This window comes from Narcine bancroftii, chromosome 6 (assembly GCF_036971445.1).
Source record: "Narcine bancroftii isolate sNarBan1 chromosome 6, sNarBan1.hap1, whole genome shotgun sequence".
NCBI lineage: Eukaryota > Metazoa > Chordata > Chondrichthyes > Torpediniformes > Narcinidae > Narcine > Narcine bancroftii.
In genome coordinates, this window is record NC_091474.1 from 81,758,795 (window position 1) to 81,780,048 (window position 21,254).

At 40.5% G+C, this 21,254-nt stretch overlaps 1 protein-coding gene across 2 annotated transcripts in view; it reads left to right on the top strand.

The window, feature by feature from the left end:
• The window catches only part of micu1 (mitochondrial calcium uptake 1), a 66,869-nt gene extending 45,940 nt beyond the window's left edge, over positions 1–20,929 (top strand). For both annotated transcript variants that reach the window (XM_069885538.1, XM_069885539.1), the window contains exons 10-13: positions 3,633–3,770; positions 7,610–7,718; positions 8,807–8,896; positions 17,644–20,929. In XM_069885538.1, coding sequence (XP_069741639.1) covers positions 3,633–3,770; positions 7,610–7,718; positions 8,807–8,896; positions 17,644–17,804 — 498 coding nt within the window. In that variant the 3' untranslated portion in view covers positions 17,805–20,929. The remainder of the gene's footprint in view (positions 1–3,632; positions 3,771–7,609; positions 7,719–8,806; positions 8,897–17,643) is intronic.
• The last annotated feature ends 325 nt before the right edge of the window (positions 20,930–21,254 follow it).

The following is a 21,254-nucleotide window of genomic DNA, read 5'->3' on the forward strand; positions in this document are numbered from 1 at the left end:
TAAAAGCGTAAGCAGTTTTTCTAAAAGGTTTTAAATAATGGCTTTGAACTTTTGGCAACCTCTTTCCTCTGCCAGGTACGTTCTTTTTAATCTGCAGCCGCTCAAATGAATGTTGCTTAGTCAAAGAACGGAAACTGTAGTCCAAGCCGACTCGATCTCTCTTTGTAACTCAAGCTATCCAATCCCAGTAACATCCTTGTGAATCTTTCTTGAACCCTTTCTTGACATCTTTTCTGCAGAAAGGCGACCATATTTGTTGCCACAGACAGCTGTGGAGGTGGTGATGTAATTGAGGTTGATGGGTGCTTGATCAGCAAGGGTGTTGCAGGTTTCTGGGAGAAGGCCGAGGAATGGGTTGAGAGGAAAAATATATCAGCCATGATTCAAACAGTGGAGCAGACTCAATGGGCTGAATGAACTAATTTTGCTCCTATGTCTTATGGTCTAAAACTGCGCACAGTATTCCAAATGTGGCAGTCATAGGACTCCTCTCCTCCTGATAACCTCCCGTCTGTCACCTTTTGGTAATAATGAGCATTTCCCATTCAATCACACTGTGCACATAGTAACAGTTTTAAACAACATGACTTTCTTAACTTACCCTGTTCTCCTTCTACCATCTGGATGCCTTGGCTCTAAATTTCTTTCAATGAACTGCACCCATTTTTGCCTGAGAGATTAGGTAAAGGAAGAAATAGGAAAAGCATTGAAAGATAAGCTGCACCTTGGCATGATTCCATTCCATTTATGGATATGTGCCTGGAAACCAATCCGTGAGTATGTGGCAGAGTTACAAATAGTGATGACTTGCTTTGAGAACACGATCCATTTAATTGCAAGCTTTGGTGTTTGTGAAATGTGGGAAATAAATCGTGCCACGTGTCAAAGTTTTTAACCTTGGGCATTTTTAGGTGTTCCTGATGACTTGTCTCCAGCAGCTTGTGTAAATTATTACCAGTTTTTGTATATTCAACACTCTTATTTAGGACATTATTAAATAGTACATCTCTTCTGAAATATATATAGAAGTTGTAACGAATCAACAGGCTGAACAGCATCTGTAGAGAGAGAGTAAAAAAAAAACTGCTAGAAGAACTCAGTGGGTCGAGCAGCATCTGTGGTTGCAAAGCGTGAGTGGATCCTTTGGGTCAAAATCCTGCATTAGAACTGAGATTGAAACAAAGTTGATGTTTGGGCCAATTACCTTTTTGCTGGACACATTTATTTTGAATGTTAGAGATGTATTCTGTTTTGTAAGTCTTTAAAAAATTTTTTATTGATATCGAGGTTATTCCGTCCCAATTAGTTAAGGCTGACACATTCATCGTTGCATTATTTGCACATTTCATTCATTTTAGTACAGAGCCAAGTAACAAAAATATGGTCCTTTTCTTTATAAGATGCATGAACTGTACATTATACAGTCAGTATACTTGAATGTCTCATGGTAATTCTTTTGCTAAATTCCATGGGTTAAAGGACTGCAGAATTCTACTGTCAGTTTAGAGCAATGATTCCCAAAGTGGGCACTGCTGCTCCAATGTGGGTGGTGAGCAAAAAGGGGCCATTCTGAACCTTCAGTCTTGTTATTACTCAGTCTGCTGCAAAGTTTAATGAAGAAGCCAGTGCAGTAATTTTCTGGCCAGACTCTGGGTAGTCATAGTGAGCAAAATAAACAGCGATAAGGTGCTCTCACGGGAGCTGGTCTTGGTGTTTGCCTTGTTGTAATGGTGACACCTCCCCCCCCCCCCCCCCGGATCGGCAACACCACTAAACCCCCCCCCCCCCTGGTTTGGCGCCGCCCCAAAACCCCCCTCACCCTGTTCTGTGCCTCCTCTAATCCCCCTCACCCTGCTCTGCGCTGCCCTTAACCCACCCCCACCTTCCTGCTCTGCACCGCCCCTAATCCCCCTAAGAAGCCCGTTCTGCGCCGCCCTTAACCCACCCCCACCATCCTGCTCAGCGCCGCCCCCCCCCCAGCGGTGTTGTATGGGGGGAGGGCGCTTGGGATGTGGCCTGGAGGCCAAGGGAGTGGTAGCCCGAAAAAGTTTGGGAACCACTGATTTAGAGAGTACACTCCAATCACCAGAAGATGATTCATAAATGTACATTTTAGTTTTTAAAATTTCCCTAATTACCTTGTGGAATCCTGTCCCCATGTGACATTGAGAAAGGAAAATTTAAATTAGTAAAAGGCTTCAAGGATATAAACGATAATTGATAGGCTATTTAGTCTATTGAATAATTCCAATATTCAGTGAGATCATGGGCATTTATGATTCCACTCCACATACCCATATTTTTCCCCTTCATTCCTTAATGTTTGGATAATAAAAATCTATCAAGTTTCAGTTGAAAATTAATTAATGATCCAGCATCAATTGCCACTTGTGGAATAGTTCCAACTTTCTTTCATTCCCGATGTGAAGCAGTGTTTCCTAATTTCATTTCTCATAAAGGGCCCTGGTCCGAGAAGGTTTGATCAGCAGTAATCATTTCTCTTTACTTAATCTGATTAGTTCCCCTCCAGCTGTTTTATGCAAGCAACAATAAATGGTCAGATAGTTCCCGCTGCTTCCTGGAAAAATTATAATTCTTTGCTACCAACTCTCTCCCTACACCTCCAATCCACACAACCCAGAACATGACATATGAATTTGGAAGAAAATAAATTTATTCAACATTAATTGCCTTCAGATTGACATCGGCATTTTCCTACTTGGAACATATCCTAATTGGGTCCTTAAAGACAACCCAGGTGCAGCACAGGTGTTGCACATCTTAAGATTGCATACAAGTATTGCTATCAAAGCAAAATAATCGCCAGTAAATACATAAAAGTGCCTGAGAACCTCAGCAGGTCTCACAGCATCCAATGGAGGTAAATCTAGTTCTATTTATTTATTTGTTAATTTGAATTTAGACACATCGCATGGTAACAGGCTCTTTGACCCCATGTGCCTGATTGACCTACAACCCCTGGTACATTTTGAACAGTGGGAGGAAACTGGAGCCCCCGGGTAAAACGTAAAAACTCCTTACAGACAGAGCAGGATTTGAACCCTGGTCCTGATCATATAACTTATGTATAACCAATATTTCGGGCAGTGTTGGTTATATATCTTTGCCTCCTATGGACGCTTGCGAGACCTTGTGAGATTATCCTGCACTTTTGTGTATTTACTACAACACTGCATCTGCAGGCTTTCTTAAATTAATTTTTTTTTAAATTTAGACATACAGCATGGTAGCAGGCATTTCGGCCCACAAGTCCGTGCTGCCCAATTTCCACCACATTAACCTACACCCCCAGTATGGTTTGAATGGTGGGAGAAAACCAGAACCCCCTGGACAAAACCCACGCTGACATGGGGAGAACAGACAGCACGGGATTTAAACGCCAGTCCAATCCCCAACGCTGGCACTGTAAAGGCCGCTAACTCCTATGCCAATCGTGCTGCCCGTGTTTCACCAACTAATGTCAAGATTTAGTTTGGCTTAGTTGGGGAGGAAAGAGTCAGCAAGATGACCGTGCAATAATATTGGTGCAGTTATGATAGCAGATAAATGATCTGTCCAGTTAAAACATTAGAAAGATTTTTGGTAAATTAATTTTTTCCATCTTTCTCCAGTTTGAGAGGCAGGAGCCTATAAATGGAAGGATTACTGAGCGTCAGTTTGGACGAATGCTATTGGCATACAGTGGTGTCCAGTCAAAGAAGCTTAAAGCAATGTTAAAAAGCATTAAAAAACAATTCAAGGATGCGGAGGTAAGGACTTGGCAACTATTGGCCTGGATACTAATGAAAGAGAGCAGAACAGCCAGCAAAAGACAAAATGCCTCTTTTCTTGTGCTGAAGGTATATTTCTGACCCCTGTTTTTTCCCCAGAAGGGTTTAATGGGTTGCTTTCACAATAGTTAAATGACCCAGTTGGCAGCATTTTCTTTTCTGGGTCAGAAAGTTGTGGGATACTGTACCAGTCTAGCAATTGATTGGTGCTCCAGCTTGTGAGAGGTTCCGTCTTCTCCATCTTTGGACGAGTGCATCAATCACTTTTTCTTAAAAAATCTTTAGAAACGCGTGTCCTTATTTAAGTCAAGTTCTGCTTGAGATGCTGCTGCTGCCAAGATCAGAGGATTTAATTTTCAACCTCTAAAATGGTACCACTGAAGTATCAATAAAGTCAATGGTTGATGTGTAGCTCCAAAAAAAAATGTTGGTGTTCAGATGGGGCAATACCAAATATTCTGAGAGCTGTTATATCACTGACAAAAGGCAAAGGAGGAAAAACCCAACACCCAACCCCAACCAACCAATTTTCCCCTGCAACCGCTGCAACCGTGTCTGCCTGTCCCGCATCGGACTTGTCAGCCACAAACGAGCCTGCAGCTGACGTGGACATTTACCCCCTCCATAAATCTTTGTCCGCGAAGCCAAGCCAAAGAAGAAGAGAAGAAAGAAGATATCTGATCTATTCAGATTTACTCTGCTCTCCACCAGTCTGCCTAGATTTGAATGAAAGAATAAGGGTCTGTGGCATGGTTCTCGACCTTTTTTATTTCCACTCACCACTTTAAGTATTCCCAATGCCATCGGTGCTCTGTGATTGGTAAGGGATTACTTAAGGTAGTATGTGAGTGGGAAGGGAAGGTTTAGAACCAGTTGTTACTGAAATATTTTGCTTGAGAAAAATTGTCATTGGCCCATTTCCTTTGGAGCTATGAAACTGTGCACAGAACGAGTCAATGAGGGACGATTAAAACAATGGTTTTCAAATTTTTTCTTTCTATCCACATACAACCTTAAGCAATCCATTACTAATCACTGACCATCTGTGGCATTAGGAATACTTAGTGGGATGTGAGTGGAAAGAAAAAAGTTGAGAACCACTTGTACATAAGTAAGTACAATGTACTGTACAGATGTAATGAAAGTACTGTAGCAGGTTCCCAGGTACATAAATCACAGAAGCAACTATTTTAGTATAACTAGCACATAAGAGAGAAAAGATGATAAATATAAAATGAAAAAAATAATAAATATTTACGGTCGGCCAGTAGTGCAAAAAATGCAGTTAAATAAGAAACTGCAGACACTGTGATTGTAATTCAATGCACAAAAGTGTTGGAGAAAGTAAGCAAATCATGCAGTGTTCTTTATGTAGCAAAGTTATGTAACAAATGTTTTGGGCCGAGGCCCTTAACCCTTTGGACTCTGGACATTTTTAACCTTTCATAATATACATGCTGGCTGGGTCCATGGGTAACTACAGTTGAACACCAGTATGAACCAGCTGGAAAACCAGGACATGGTATATATGTACTTGTTGGTGGTCCCTGAAAACAGGGTCACTTTTAAACAGAAATGCTGGAGGAACTCAGTAGGTCTCTCACTGTCCATAGGAGGTAACGGTATATTACTGACATTTTGGGCCTGAGCTCTTCTTCAAGGTATGAGTCAAAAGCAGGCAGGGGTCCGAATTAAAAGTATAAACACAATGCTGGAGAAACTCTAACAGACAAAAGGTGTGAATTGGATATGGATAAGAGAATAGGAGAGAGGTGACTTGCTGAATTTCTCCAGCACTTTTGTGTATTTGAAGTGCAAAAAAAGTGCTGTGTCATATTTGGTGGTCTTGGAATCGTGTTATGGTTGGAGTAGTTCAGGGACATTCAAGAGCCTGGCAGCTAATGTAGGGGAAGGGGTGGGGGGAAATGTTCTTGAACAGAACATTCAGGTTTCTGTTACAACCATCAGAATGCAAGAATCCCGAGCGCGTTAAGAGAAAGGAGGGGAGTCTTTGCCATATGAGCCTTTTGCTAAATTCTGGATTGTGGCTTATCAGAATTCCTGCCCATTTATCAAATATGAAAATTATTTAATGAATCGACATTTTTATTGTACTTGGTCAGCAAATAAAGTAAAAGTCCCGATGTCTGGCGCCTATAGGGATTGTTAGATGACGGATTAGAGAATTTTCCAGTTGCTTGAGATTTTGTGGATTGGGAAACTAACCACTAGGGGGTGCCAATTTTATATTTTTTGTATTTTCTTCCTACCATATATACCTGATAACATTTGATCCTGTTTAAAAGTCGATTTCCCCCCCCCCCCCCCTTATTTTTGGCCTGACTGCCCGCCCATCTGAGCTCCTGATGTCCCAGCCGCCCAAACACCAGAGCTCCCAACGCACTGACTGCAGACCCTCACCCCGCCGGCTGCCCACTCACCAGAGCTCCCAGCATCCTGGTCACAGATTGGTTTAAAAAATCAACTATTACATAATTGTATTACTGTTATATGGTATCTATTCTTTTGCCAGTTATTTGAATTCTGGATATGAAGAGATTTGTAGATTTGGGTACAGAAAATTACTCAATCCAGTTAAACACAAATTCCAAGTGGATTCCATTACTGGCAACCATCTGAGCTAGCCCAATCCTCTCAACAACTTTGTAAATTATATAGCATGAATTACAGGCCAGCAACATTCCGAACACATAATAAAACATAAAGGATGTATCGAGAACATCCTATGCAACTGCATCACCACCTGGTTGGAAGCTGTACAACCTTACACTGCAAGACCCTGCAAAGGATAGCGAAGTTGACGGAAAAGATCATTGGGGGCACTCTTCCTACCATGAGGACATCCACAACACTTGATGCAGGCAAAAGGCACACCCCTCGTAAACTGTTCTCCCCTCTGTCATCGTGTTTAACTTCTATTCTAATATATATTTATGTAAATATGCTCCATGGTCCTGGAGAAACATTATCTTGTCTTTACCATGCGTGCATGGTTTGAACGATAAATAAAGGTGACGTCTTGAACTGCGGTATCCCTTGGGTGCTGACCAAAAGGATTTTAAAAATGTATGATCAACGCTACTGGTTTCAAAATGTTGGTGCCCGAGTCAGAAAAAGGAGATAAGAACACAAACCAGCTCAACCACAAGCTGAGATCAAGGTTATGAAAAACAACAGAGAAATCAGAAAGAACTGTATATAAGCAGGAGAGACCAGTTGGCAGACTCAATTACTACAGGATCAGCTGCTCGATAGCAGCACATCCTGTGTTAACTGAGTTCTCAGGTTTCGCAAAACTAATAAAGTGGTTCTCTTAATAATATTGTGGCCTGAAATTTGTTAAGTTTGAAAGGCACAAAATGTTAGCACTCTCGTCTGTAAATCTATTCTTTCTGTGGAGAAAAGAATGATTCCTCATCTGTGTCACATTTAAAAAATCTCAATAAAGTTGCCCAGCTTCCTTGACTCCAAACAAAACAATCCCAAGCAATTCTGTCTTTCTTTACAACTCAAGCCCTGCAATCCCAGGAGCATCCTTGTTGAATATTCTCTGGGCCCTCTCCATCTTAATTAAATTCTTATCCTGATATTGGGTCATATTCTTATGGTGATCTGGCAATTCCACAGGGGAAGTGTCTGTAATTAGAGACATTGACAATATATTTTGTTTTTGGACTGGGAAAGAAAATAATAGCATTTAAACTAGACATTTAGAAGAGAAAGATGGAAGACTTATGATAAAGTTACTGTAGACAATAGAATTCCATCATTTTAATTCAATATTTTTCTGCCTACAGGGCATGACATTTGAAGAGGTTGAAAATTTCTTCACTTTTCTGAAGAACATCAATGATGTGGATACAGCACTAAGTTTTTATCACATGGCAGGGGCTTCCATTGATAAAGGTACAGTATGCTAATTGAATATTGTTTATGCATGTGCATTTTTTGCAAATATAGTATGAACAGATAGCGATTTAATACTGCTTTCCTCCGACATTAGTTGCTAGAGTTTGTTTCTGATTACTAATATACAGATTTCAAATTTATTGTCAGAGTACATACACGACATCACATACAACCCTGAGATCCTTTTTCCTGTGGGCCAGGCAGAATTACCACTTATTGGTTGTGCAAAAAAAAAACTGAACACAGCGTATACATGTAAACAAATAAAGAACAGATAATGAATGTAAAAACTGTGCGATAGAGAGAAGGAAAAAAAATTAATAAAGTGCACAAGTAAATATGCTGTAAAACCCCTGTTATCCTCACCTATAGAGATTGGTAGATGCCAGCTAAGTGAATTTTCTGGTTGTTTGAAATTGCATGTGGCATGATTGGCGAATTAACGGCAAGGTGCACCAGTTTTAAACCCGTATATTTTACCTATTTATTTTCCGCAATTTTTTTTGCCAGTTGCTTGAGGCTGCCAGTTGTTTGAATTCCAGATAATAAGACTCTCTCCTTTTCCTTCTGGATTAATCAACTTTTCCACCTTACTCTGACATGTGAAGGAAGATTAGGACAATTAGATTTGTATTCACAAAAGTTTCGAAGAATAGGAGGGAACATCCATGAAGCAGAAACAGACCGGTAAATCTTGTGAGATGTGATAAACTAGGTTCCTGCTGGTGATCAAGTCCAGAACCAGGAATTACAAGCGAAAGATACAGGGTAAGCCATGTAGAACTTAGATGAGAAGAAATTTCTGCGCCAAAAGAGTGGTGAACACATGTTCTTCAGAATGTATTTGAGGCCTAATAATTAAATATTCGAGCAAGAGTTAGATATAATTCTTCACAGTAACAAGATCATGGGAAATGGGGAAAAGGCAGGGTACTTTCTTGCTCATGCATCTTGTGTTTTTCTGTTTTAAGTCAATCTGAGTAGATTTTATTTGAAGGCTCTAAATGCCTGAGCTTTGACTCATTGGCAGTTCTAAAGTTGTAGTACAATTCTGTCAAAAATCTTAATTTCTTTATTTTCAATAGCAACCATGAAGCAGGTAGCCAGGACAGTGGCACGAGTGGAACTTTCTGATCATGTTTGTGATGTCGTCTTTGCCTTGTTCGATTCGGATGGTGAGTAGAAAATACTAAATATTTCAATTGCCTCTTCCCTGATATTAGGTTGGAGATTAAGCACATTTCCATTTGCTGTTGCTAAAATTCTCTCGTTCCATCTCTTCTTCCCAAACCCTGTCCCCTTACAAACTTTTAACTCTCCTACATGGGTCAGAGAAACTCAGCACAGGAACAGGCTTTTCTGCGCTATGTCCGCGCTGAACTTGATGCCAAATTAAATAATGTTTCTGCTGCTTGCACGTGATCCATAGCTTACCATTCTCTGAATATTCCTGCTTCTATCCAGAAGCCTCTGTTCCAGTTCCTATCCCAGCAGCACATTCCAGGCATCTGCTACTCTGTTTCCAAATTGCCCCACACATCTCTTTTAAACTTTCCACCCCCCACTTTTTTAAAATTTAGACAAAGCACAGTAACAGACCCTTCCAGCCCATGAGCCCATTCCACCCAAATACACGAATTAACTTACAGTCCCCGTACACTTTGAAGGGTGGGAGGAAACTGGAGCACCTGGAGGAAACTCACGCAGACGCGAGGAGAACGTACAAACTCCTTGCAGACAGTGCCGGATTTGAACCTGGGACACTGGCGCTGTAACAGCGTTGCACTAACTGCTACACTAACCGTGCCACAACATGAGTGCATGTCCTCTGATGTTTGACATTTTTACCCTGGGGTAAAGATTTAGACTGTCTACTTTGTCCATGCAACTCATAATTTTATAAACAGAACCATGGAACACTTTGGCACCAAAACAGAATTTCTCTCCCCACCCTTGTTTCCCTGAAAAATAACACCTTTTGCCCATAATCCATGCCCTCTAGTTCTTGTCTCACCAAAGCTTGGTGGAAAAAGCCTGCTTTCATTAATTCTTAACTATACTGCTTATAATTTTATGTACTCCATCAAATCTCCCCTCATTCATTTACGGTCCAAAGAGTAACCTGTTTAACAATCTCCTGTATCTCAGGTCCTGGCAACATTCTTGTAAATCTTTCCACTCCATCTTCTCTCAGGTCTCCCTTCAGCCTCTGGCTTTCACAGAGTGCTACAAATTCCATTCCTGTTTCTTGCTCCCTGTGCACGACTCCAGTTGTCAAGTTTGTTCGAATGTTCATCCAAGTCTGTGGACTAAAATATAAATCTCCAGTACCTATAGATTTTCTTGTTTGCCTCTCAGTTGTCTGTAATTTCCTAAGAATGGTTCACAGTTCCCAATGGAACTGCCAACATTGCACTGATTGAATGTCAGTCATCCTGGGACTCCGGTGCAAAACTTCCTGAGGAATGTTTGCCAGAGATTGTCGGACTCTTTCAACATTGAAAGCCTCTTGGCATCTTGCCACGATGTCCATCTGGCAGAGATTCAGAATTTTCATTTATTTCAGTAAAAGGTAGGCAAGTTTCAAATAATTTTAAATCCATCGAATTAATTTAAACGTTATGAAATAATTATAATAGTCACTTAATTTATGAAATATCAGACATTCACACATGGCAGCAGGTAGTGATTTCAGATTTATTGTCAGGGTACATACACGACATCACATACATCCTTCCCTGAGATTCTTTTTTTTCTGCTGGCGAGACAGAATTACCACTTGTTGGTGTGCAAAAAGAAACTGTACGCAGGTATACATGTAAACAAAAAAAATTGTAAACCAATAATGTTAAAAAAAACTGCAATACAGAGAGAATTTAAAAAAAATAGTGCAGCTGTCTGACAGCTCCAGTGATTCCATTTTAATTCTGAAGACTGTTCCAATGTGTTTGAAGTGTCGGTGTGGTGTGGTTAGGAGAATCTGGGGTATATTACAGTGAAATAAGAAAGGAAATTGGATTGATGGCTTTGTTCTTGGAGCCAATCACAGATGGGCTCCATCTACTTAAAGACCCTGACTTAATACTTACCTAACCCATTGCTCTTGGCTCCTTTCGAGATCTAGTTTTAAAGTAAAACACAAGTCTGCAGACACCATGATTGAAGAAAAAATGCTGGAAAAAACTCAACGGGTCATACAGGCCCGAAATGTTGGTTATGTTTCTTTATCTTTCTACATAAAATACATTGTTTGACCTGCTGAATTTCCGCAGCATTTTGTTCTTACTTAAATAAATTCTGAGCCCTGATCTTGCTCCAAACCCATCTGAATGTTCTAAAGCATCATTCTCAATGAGGGCCTGGGGGCAGTGGACTAAAATCATAAAATGTTTTTTAATGTAATCTGTATGAGAGAAGTGTGGAAGAAACCAACTGAACTTGACAGCTTCGCAGGGAAGGGGCCCCATAAAGTATGGACCCAAAGGGGTTCATAGCCAAAAAAAGGTAGAGTGTGGCTGGTCTCAAGTACAGGGTGTCTCCGGGTTATGCAAGTGTTCCATTCTTGAAAGATGTCTGTAGCCATGAAGTCAGAAACTACATGCACTTGCTAACATTTTTAATTTCATTGAATAATCACCTGAACGTGAACCACAATTAAACCAAAGGGATATCTACTGCAGTAAAACACGAAGTCTGTAAACACTGTGATTGCACAAATCCTGCTGTCTCCCTATGCATGATCTGGGCTTTTCCTAACATAATTTCCCCTTGCAGAAACCAGCGAAGTTGATGTTAATACCATCAGGTTGGAGAGTGCCAACCCGATGGTATCAATTTTCTAAACGGGTTGCTCCTCCAATTTACAGGTAGTCTTCGTGGGGCAGAACACGAGGCCATGGACAGACATGTCAGCATGGGAGTGGGTACTGAATTGAAATGGTTGGCCAGTGGGAGATCCCTGTCACTGATGCGGAAGAGCAAAGGTGCTCAGCAAAGCCATCTCCCAGTCTGTGTTCAGTTTCTCCAATGTAGATAAGTACAATGTATATACTGTATCCAGTTATTAACAAATACCATGAAATATTTTACTACTAGCACGAAAATATCTAGGGGTGAATCTTCGTAAGTCAGTTCATTTGTAACTAGGAACAAGGACAATTTTGTTGCAAAAGCCTTGTCTTCCAACCTACTGTTTAAATAAGTGTCTTGATCTCCAATGCCTCAGAGGATGTTGTATGATTGCTATATCTTGCAGAGACAGGCACTGTGTTTGGACCATGTCACACACTCGAGCAAACCTTCAAACTCTGTTTCTGTATGACTTTATCACAGTAGATGTTAACACTGTGAAATAAAAATAAGAAATGCTGGAGTCACTTCACAGAGCAGAAAGCTGGAAAGAATTCCCAAAACTGGAACATTTGCTCCATTTCTCTTTCCACAGAATCAGAATTTATTGTCATGAATATTTGTTGGTTTGGAACAGCATCACAGTGCAAGCATTTATATAAACCACTTACAAAATAATTCAAAATAGTGCAAGAAAAAGGCATGATTCATTCAGGAATCTGATGGCAGTGGGGGAGAAGCTGTCCTTGTGCCACTGAGTGCTTGTCTTCAATCTCCTGCACCCTTTTCCTGATGGTAGCTGAGTGAAGAGGGTGTGACCTGGATGGTAGCGGGGACCGTCTGTTCAGAATTTTCGGTTTTAGATGTTTAGAAAGACCGTTCTTCAAAATTGCAGCACACCACCGTCCGCTAAACTAGCAGGCAGCATCTCCCTTTGCGACCCGAGGAAGCTGAATTGTTTATTTGGTGGGTGGGAATGGCAGAACTAGCACCGAAAATCCCAGAACAATAAAATTTTGTGCTTTGTGCATGATATTTCTAAAATGTTTATTAAGTTTTAGGATATCCTACCCCTGGGTAATTTGGACCAAAATTGGGCAGAATTATAATTGTTCTGGTAGTGTCATGTTTTTAAAGTGTGCAATGTAATGAATTTTATAAACTCTCAAGTTGGGATGGTGATTGTCGGTTGCATCTCTGCCCTTTTAACCTGGGAGCTGTCTGTTGAGTCCACTGACTTCAGCCAGCCTTCCTGGCAGACTTCAGCCATCAATCACCCAGAATTCTAAACTTGCCTTTCTGAACCTTGAACCAGTCCCCTCGCATCCTGCTGCCCCATTGTATCTGAACACATTGTTTCATGGGGCCCTTTATCAGTCATGTTTATGTAGCTTTGTTTCTCATCTGGAGATTGAAGGGGTTGATTCATCAGTGACCTGTCTGCAGCACAGGAACCTTTGGAGCCTCGGCTCACTCTGTTCATCATGATTATTTTTTTCCCCCCCAGCAAAACAAGCCATCACCTTTAATTTGTAGAAACTCAGTAGTCTCTGGTCCCCTGCCTTAAGCTAAACCAGAGGTCTGGAACATTGGTATAGAGTTTGATCCTAAGTTGGAGGGAGTCCCAGTTGCTTGTGTTATCTCTGTATTGGAATTAACTTGTCATTAACAGAGGACAAAAAAGATTATGCTTCGTGAAGACCTTTGAGTGTATTTTGTGGATTTTGGGCTGCTAATCATGAAAGTCACCTTAAAATATTCCTATCAGGTACTTTTTTTTAAGATAAAACCTATGCCTCAAACATACAAAACCATAAAGTACAATATGTCATTAAAAATTCAGTTTCTGCATTCTAACTTGGACTTCTTCCCTGCTGATCTTGGTGCAGTCAGTGATGAACATGGTGAAAGGTTATACCAGGACATTGCGACCATGGAAAAGTGGTATCAGGGCAACTGGAATCCATCAATGCTGGCCGACTATTGTTGGGCACTGAAATGGAAGGCATCAGATGCCAAGTGGAAAAGAAAATCAGTGGCAAAACATTTTTGGGTCAAATGAACTAACAGTGAGTCAGCGTCAGAAGTGATCAAACCTGCTCAATTCAATAAAAGTTAATTCAATGTTTCTCCAACTTCCTATGTTTTGCAGCAAATCTGAAATCTTTGTGTTCAGCTTGAAGTTGTCTATCATAATTATCGTTGTGAAAAAAATTGTCCAGTGTAATCAGCCCAAATCCTGCTGTCTCCCTATGCATAACCTGGGCTTTTCCTACATCAGTTACTTCCCCCCCCCCCCCATACACTTCCCTCTCACCCTTGTTCAAGAATCATCAACATTGGGGAAAATGACTCTGAGTGTTCACTTTGTCTGTGCTCCTCGTGATATTGTAGAACAGGGAAAAAACTCACATTCCATCGGAAATAATTCCTATGCCAAAGGTGTTCTGTGAAGGGATTGCTTAAGGTGGTATGTGAGAGGGAAGGGAAGGTTGAAAACCACAAATCCTCTCCAATTGTCACTGAACTATTCTGCTTGAGAAAAATTGTCATTGGCCCATTTCCTGGAGTTATGGAACCATGCACATAATGAGTCAATTAGGGACGATTAAAATGGTGGTTTTCAAACTTTTTCTTTTCCACTCATACCATCTTAAGCAATCCCTCACTAATTACAGAGCACCTATGGGATAGGGAATACTTGAGGTGGAATGTGAGCTTTAAAAAAAGAGGTTGCCCACCCCTGCTTTGTAAGGTCATCCCTCAGGCTCCTATGCTCCATGGAATAAGGACCCAACCTGTCCAACTTCCCCCTGTAACAATCCCTCCAGACCCTGCACCAATTTGCAGCTACTCTGCCAATTTCTTTATCATCCAATTTATTTTCTGGTTATTGGTTCAGATCATTAAGGCATCACTTCAAACCATTCTAGCCTGAATATGTCACATTTACAGTGAGTGTTTAAATTTTCTTCATTGTCAGATCCAGAATAATAAAGTGGTTAAACGCCATTAAAATTGGCAATATAATAGAAAGCAATGATCATTAAATCTTGATTAAATAAATTGAATGCTCCTAAGACCATTTGTTGTCAAAATACAGAGACATCAGATGCTGGATTCTCGAGCAAAAATAATCGAGCTTCTCAAGGACCTATCCTTATGCATGGCCTCTGTCTAAAACATTGACCATCCCTTTGCTTTCATAGATGCTGCTTGACCCACTGAGATTCTCCAGCAGCTCTCTATTTGCCCCCATTGTTAAAACATGTTTGACTCTTGTTTTTATTACACAAACTATGGGAAAAGGCTGGCTAGATCATCAGAATATTTATTCGATGTCAGGCTACGTCTGCGTGTTTCTAAGTATCTGAAAGGAATCATAATTAAAGAGAAAATCTCTCTAGAAATCAAGTCGCTGCTTAGCTGAGCCATCTGGAAGTTCTGTGAGGAACCCCTGAGCTCATAGCAGTTAGAATGTTTGAGCAGTGAAGCGGGCAGCTGTTTCTAGAGAGTAAATTACATTTGTGTACCTTGCAATGTTTACTGGATGTGTCTTACTCACAGTAACCAGGCCAGGTGCAACAATACGAGATTATTGTTGATGTTTCAGGCTGGAACCCTTCATTGTAGACCATTCTTTTTCTCCCACTGATGTTGCTTGACCTGCTCAGTTCCTCCAATAATTGCTTTCTGCTCCAGATTCAAGAATCTGAAGTCTCTTGTGTCTTCACCATTCAATATAAATGTTTTTTTCCCAAAAGGTTTGCTTCCTGAAGAAAAATTGTGATTATGATAGACAACTTCATAATTTCAGATTTTTTGTATCACATAGGAAGTTGGAGAAACATTAAATTAACTTTAATTGAATTTAGAGCATTTAATCGCATAATGATGCTGACGCATTAGTTCACCTGGCCTAGGTATGGTTTTTTTCCTGCTGATTTTCATTTGTTCTCAGCATCTGATGCCTCCCAGATTCAGTGTTCAACAATAGTCGGCCAGCATTGATGGATTCCAGTTGTCCTGGTTGTAATGTTTGTCACTGACTGCACCAAGATCAGAAGGGAGGAAGTGCGAATGCAGAAAATGATTTTTTTCAGTGACTTGGTTTTGTATGCTTGAAGTAGACTTAAAATATAACAGGAAATCACACAAATAGGTTATATCTTAAAAAAAGGTACATGATCGAAATTTTTTCAGGTGATTTTCATGATCAGAAGCCCTAAAATCATAAAGTACATTCCAAAGTGTTCAGGAAGCAAAATCTCTGTTGTCTAGTGTTACTGTTCTCTGATATTAATTTGCAATGAGATGAATAGAAATCCACTTCAGAACGTGACTTAATGGGTATGTAATCCATTTAGGGATAACATACCAGAGGGCATGGGCTATGAATTAGGAATTTAAGAATAAGATAGGAACTTACAAAACTATTTTGTGGAAAGGAGTTGTGTGAGAAGGAGGTACTACTAGAACAGCTGGTGTAAATAAATGCTGGAGCAATGAATACAAAGGATTGGAAGAGCCATGGACTGCACCCAGACCCTGCAGTCAGATCTGCAGGGCATATGTTGCCACCATCTTCCAGAGTCTGGGACAGAGTTAGGTGCAAAACCCAGTCTTCCCACTCCTCATCCATTACAGTAATAAATAATATATATATAATTATATATGTGTGTGTGTAATATATGTGTGTGTGTGTGTGTGTGTGTAATATATGTGTGTGTGTGTGTGTGTGTCTAATATATATGTGTGTGTGTGTGTGTGTAATATATGTGTGTGTGTGTGTGTGTGTAATCTCCTTTGAAGAAGACCGCAGAGCCCACCTCACTGACAAAAGGCAAAGGAGGAAAAACCCAACCCCAACCAACCAATTTTCCCTTGCAACCGCTGCAATCGTGTCTGCCTGTCCCGCATCGGACTTGTCAGCCACAAACGAGCCTGCAGCTGACGTGGACTTTTTACCCCCTCCATAAATCTTCGTCCGCGAAGCCAAGCCAAAGAAAAGATATATATATATCTATATATAAACTCACTGGGTAAGCTTTTTACATGGGAGCAAAATCTGGAGAGAGAAGATACTTTTTCAACAGCATTTTGCCTCATGGCTGCATTAGATTATACAGGAATGACAAAACACTGTGCTGAATTACCATCAAAGATCCACACCACCCAGCGCACACTCAGATGTTCTCGCTGCTACCATCAGGTCCCAAAAGACTGGCTCCACCAGGTTCAGGAACAGCTGCAATTCCTCCACCATCAGACCCCTCAACAACAAACTCAATCAGCGACTCACTTAAGGACTTCTACTGATTTTTAAAAATTCCTTCTGTATTGCACAGTCAGTTTGTTTACTTTGTTATATGTTTACATTTCTTTATTCATTAATGTGTACATTCTGTACAAATTTTTCTTCACATTGTCGCAGGAAAAAAAGATCTCGATTGTATGTGATATCATGTATATACTCTGACAATAAATCTGAAATTATCAGTCTAGATCAGCCATTCTCAACAACCCCTTCCCCCCTGGAGGCCAGAGCACATTTAATGGGGGGGAGGGAGGGGTAGTGCACAGACTGAAATCATAATGTTTTTTATGTCGTGGGAGAAGTATGGAAGTAACCAACTAAACTTGGCTGCTTCACAGGGAAGGGGGCCTGTAAACTTTGAGCATAGTTGCAAAAAAAAAGTCATAGCCAAAAATAAAGGTTGAAAACAGCTGGAGATTATACACTTTCCCGAGATTAGGCTTGAAATCAGAATTGACAGGACTGCCAGTGAAACAAACCAATGCTCGGCAGAAGCCACATGCTTGGCAAAAGGAATTAATATCGACTACTGTATGTGTTCAAAAAGAAACCTCTGCTCACTTCACTTTCAGTTCCGTCCCTTGGGTGAGATTGTTGATTGCATCCTGTCAGCCAGTAAAAATACAATCTTCTGCTTCTGCTCATGATGTTCCTGAACATTTTTGCTGAGTTTGACTTCTTGCATGTATTCAATCAGTGCAAGATCTTTGACCAACAGTGCAGGTTATTTAAAAGAGGTTTGAAATTGTCTTTCAGGTAATGGTGAGTTGAGCAACAAGGAATTCATCTCCATCATGAAGCAGCGGCTAATGCGTGGTTTGGAGAAGCCCAAGGACACTGGGTTCACACGGCTCATGCGTGCAATGTGGAAATGCACACAAGAGACTGCCTGGGACTTGCCTTATCTAACCAAGTGAAGAGGAAATAGAAATGGTTCCACTGCAGCAGCCCTGGGTATCTTTAGCTTCTCAACGGAGAACCACCAGGAGGACTGAATAGGGGTGTATTAATGTCTTAACTTGGGGAATGTTTGAGCTACTGGGGTGGTGTTTTCCAATTTTGCTTTTTGTTTTTTCTTTTAAAATGTGTGAATTCTGCATATCAGGTTAAAAAAAAAGTGGCCCTTAAAGCAAGTTGCTCCAAAATCTTGATCAACTAATGGGGCCAGTTCTTTATTGCCAGTTACTTGAAATGAGCTCTGATGTTTATGATCCATCAGAGAAAGTTACCACATTACATAGTTTCTGTTCACATGCAACTTTATTTTAGACATACAGCACAGTAACAGGCACTTTCGGCGCATGAAGCCTGTGCTGTCCAATTACTCATTAACAGAAACCTGCAGTATGCTTTGAAGGGTGGGAGGAAGCCAATGGGGAGAACATACAAACTCCTTACAGATAGCAACAGATTCAAAACCCAGGTCATTGGCACTGTTACAGCATTGTACTAACTGTGCTGCGCCATTGTTGGATTCAACAGACTCCTGACCTGCTGCATTTCACTCTCACAGAATATGTACAATCAGACTCCCCAGAATAATGCTCCTGCTGTGTGTGTGTGTGTGAGTGAGTTAGAGAGTGAGGGGGGTGGGGGGGAGGGATGTAGGACCTGCATCTTGCCCATATCCACCCCAAAAATTTAGATCTTCAACCATTTTAAAAGCTAGGTTGCATCTCTTTTCATGCAGCAATTGTAGGATTAGAACATTTAGAGCAGAGATTCCCAATGCTTTTGCTCTTTCTCTCCCTCCCAGATCCACAACAGCCCCTTTACATCTACCCCTCACCCAGCCAAATGTTTATATTGTCGGTTTTCTTTTTGCTCACTTATTTTATACAATCAAATGGATGCTCAGCAAAGGTTGGGTTTGAGGGTGAAAGGATCAAAAGACAATGTTGGGGAGAGAATGATGACAAACCTGGCACCGCAATGAGAGGTTGAGGTGGGTCAGAGCTGATTATCAATGTTACCACATTGATTAGGATTAAGGTTTAGGGGCCCAGAGCAGCTGATAATCTGTCCAGACTGTGGCCAAGATGCATTAAATGAAATTATATATTTTAGATAGACCTTTTGTAGCTGATGGTATTCCATGAGGACTCCTGGTCTAGAATTATTGGCTCAATGCTTGATCTTGGTCTTGAAATTAGTGTTGACCACGACTGGAAAAGCAAATGGTCATGAGGCTCATAGATTTTGCTTGTTTGGTTACCAACTTGTGTAGTTTAGTATTCTATACTAACCAGAGCTCAACAAATCTTTGCCTTGACGCACTTTTCTTCGCCAACTTGAATCATGGTTATCTATTGGATCATTTGTTTCAAATGCACAATAATCAGGAATTTTGTTGCGATTATTGAAGATCGGAGCATTTCTGAGCCATTCTTTTCCTCATGCCCCTCCCAAAGAGCAGTACGTTATCGAATTTGTGATTTCAAAGGCTGCTCCTTTAAGGCATTTGAAAGGAAGTATGTTTTAAATCTTCAGAAATTATTTTAAATTGCACTTTCAATTTATTTATTTGGAGGTCTAACATCTGCTAATTAACGCTTCATCAACATCTCTTCCCTTGCAGTCTCAAGGAGCCAGAGGCTAGAATTTTTCATTTCATTTTTAATTTGATGCACATTATGGATTTGTGTTCGCCATCACTGCTCAATCACTTCTTGTTGCTGCTGCTGTTATCAATATAGATGTCTATAACTTATTGACTGGCAAATCTTTCATGTTTATAAATAAAACACTCCATGTCTGCCATTTAATTGAATGTGTTGAAATGTATTTTATGTACAGAATGCCCAGTGTCATTTTAATATTTGCTGGTTAGAAGAGATTCAGGCAGTCCTTCAACAAATGCAAATATCAACATGAGAGATTAAATTCTGAAATAAGTATTTTATTTAGGGCAGCACAGTTAGCGTTAGCAGATCGTGCAATGTTGTTACAGCACCAGCGACCCTGGTTCAAATCTGGCGCTCTCTAAGGAGTTGAAATGTTCTCCCAAGTCTGCGTGGGTTTCCTCCAACCCTTCAAAATGTACTAGGGCTTGTAGGTCAGTTGGCATAATTGTGCAGTTGGGATATGTGGATCGGAAGGGCCTATTTCTCTGCTGTATGTCTAAATTTTAAAATTTAATTTAAATGTAACCTGTTCATGTTACTGGCCATTTATTTTAAGGCACGCTCAACTTCCTTCTTCAACATGATTTACTGATTTGAACTTTTACCAGCCCTCAGCTGTCTGAAATTGGAGATTGTTCTGGAAAATTCTAAAGATGCCCACGTGTATAATTGCCGGAAGAATTGGGGGGAAAAAAAACATTGCTCAAAATGTGTAAACTTTAAGAGGGAGGTCAGGTTTTGATGCAAGAAAGCATTCTGCTGCCAGGACTTGGAGCACCCCATTTGTACCTCAACATTCTCTAATCCCACTCCTTTTAAATAATAATTTATTTTATTTTTTCTTTCAAAATGATCAACATAACATTTTTCCACATTATATTGCATCAGACAAGTTTGCTGCACCTATCTCTATCCCTTTGCAGGTTCTTTGTGTCCTCTCCACAATTTGCCAACTCTCTTCCTTACAAGCATATTAGGTTGCATTGCCTTCATCTAATTCATTAACATAGATTCCCAGCACTGACCTCTGTCTTACATAGTTGCTAATTCTCAATCTAAAGTGACCTATTTTGCTTGACTGTTTTCTGTTAACTAATCATTACCAACACATATAATGTCAGTGCACTATACGTAACATTGCAATGTGGAAACCTATCAAATACCTCTTGGAAATTGGCGGCACGGTTAGCATAGCAGCGCAATGCTGTTACAGTACCCGGGACTGGGGTTCAAATCCTGCACTGGCTGTAAGGAGTCTGTATGTTCTCCCCGTGTCTGCATGGGTTTTTTCCGGGTTCTCTGGTTCGAAAATGTACGGGGATTGTAGGTTACTTGGGGTTTTTGGGTAGCGTGGGCTTGTAGGCCAAAACGGCATGTTACCGTGCTTTATGTCAAAATAAAAAAATTAAAAATCCAAATCCTCTACTAGTTCTTTATCCAATACACCTCAAAGAGTTCAATCAAATTTGTCATATAAAATTTCCCTTTCACAAAACCATATTCACTCCGCTTGATTATCTAGATTTTTTTTTGTTTGAACATCCTGATGTTAGTTCCTTAATAATGGATTTCCCTTATTTTCCCCAATGACAGATGTCTGGCCATCCAGCTCTCACTTCCTGCTCTCTATCTCCATCCTTTCGTGAATAGTAATTTTACATTTGCGGTTTTCTAATCCTCTGGAACTTTTCTAGAAACATGTGGACAGCACAGAAACAGGCCTGTTGGCCCAACTTTCCTGTG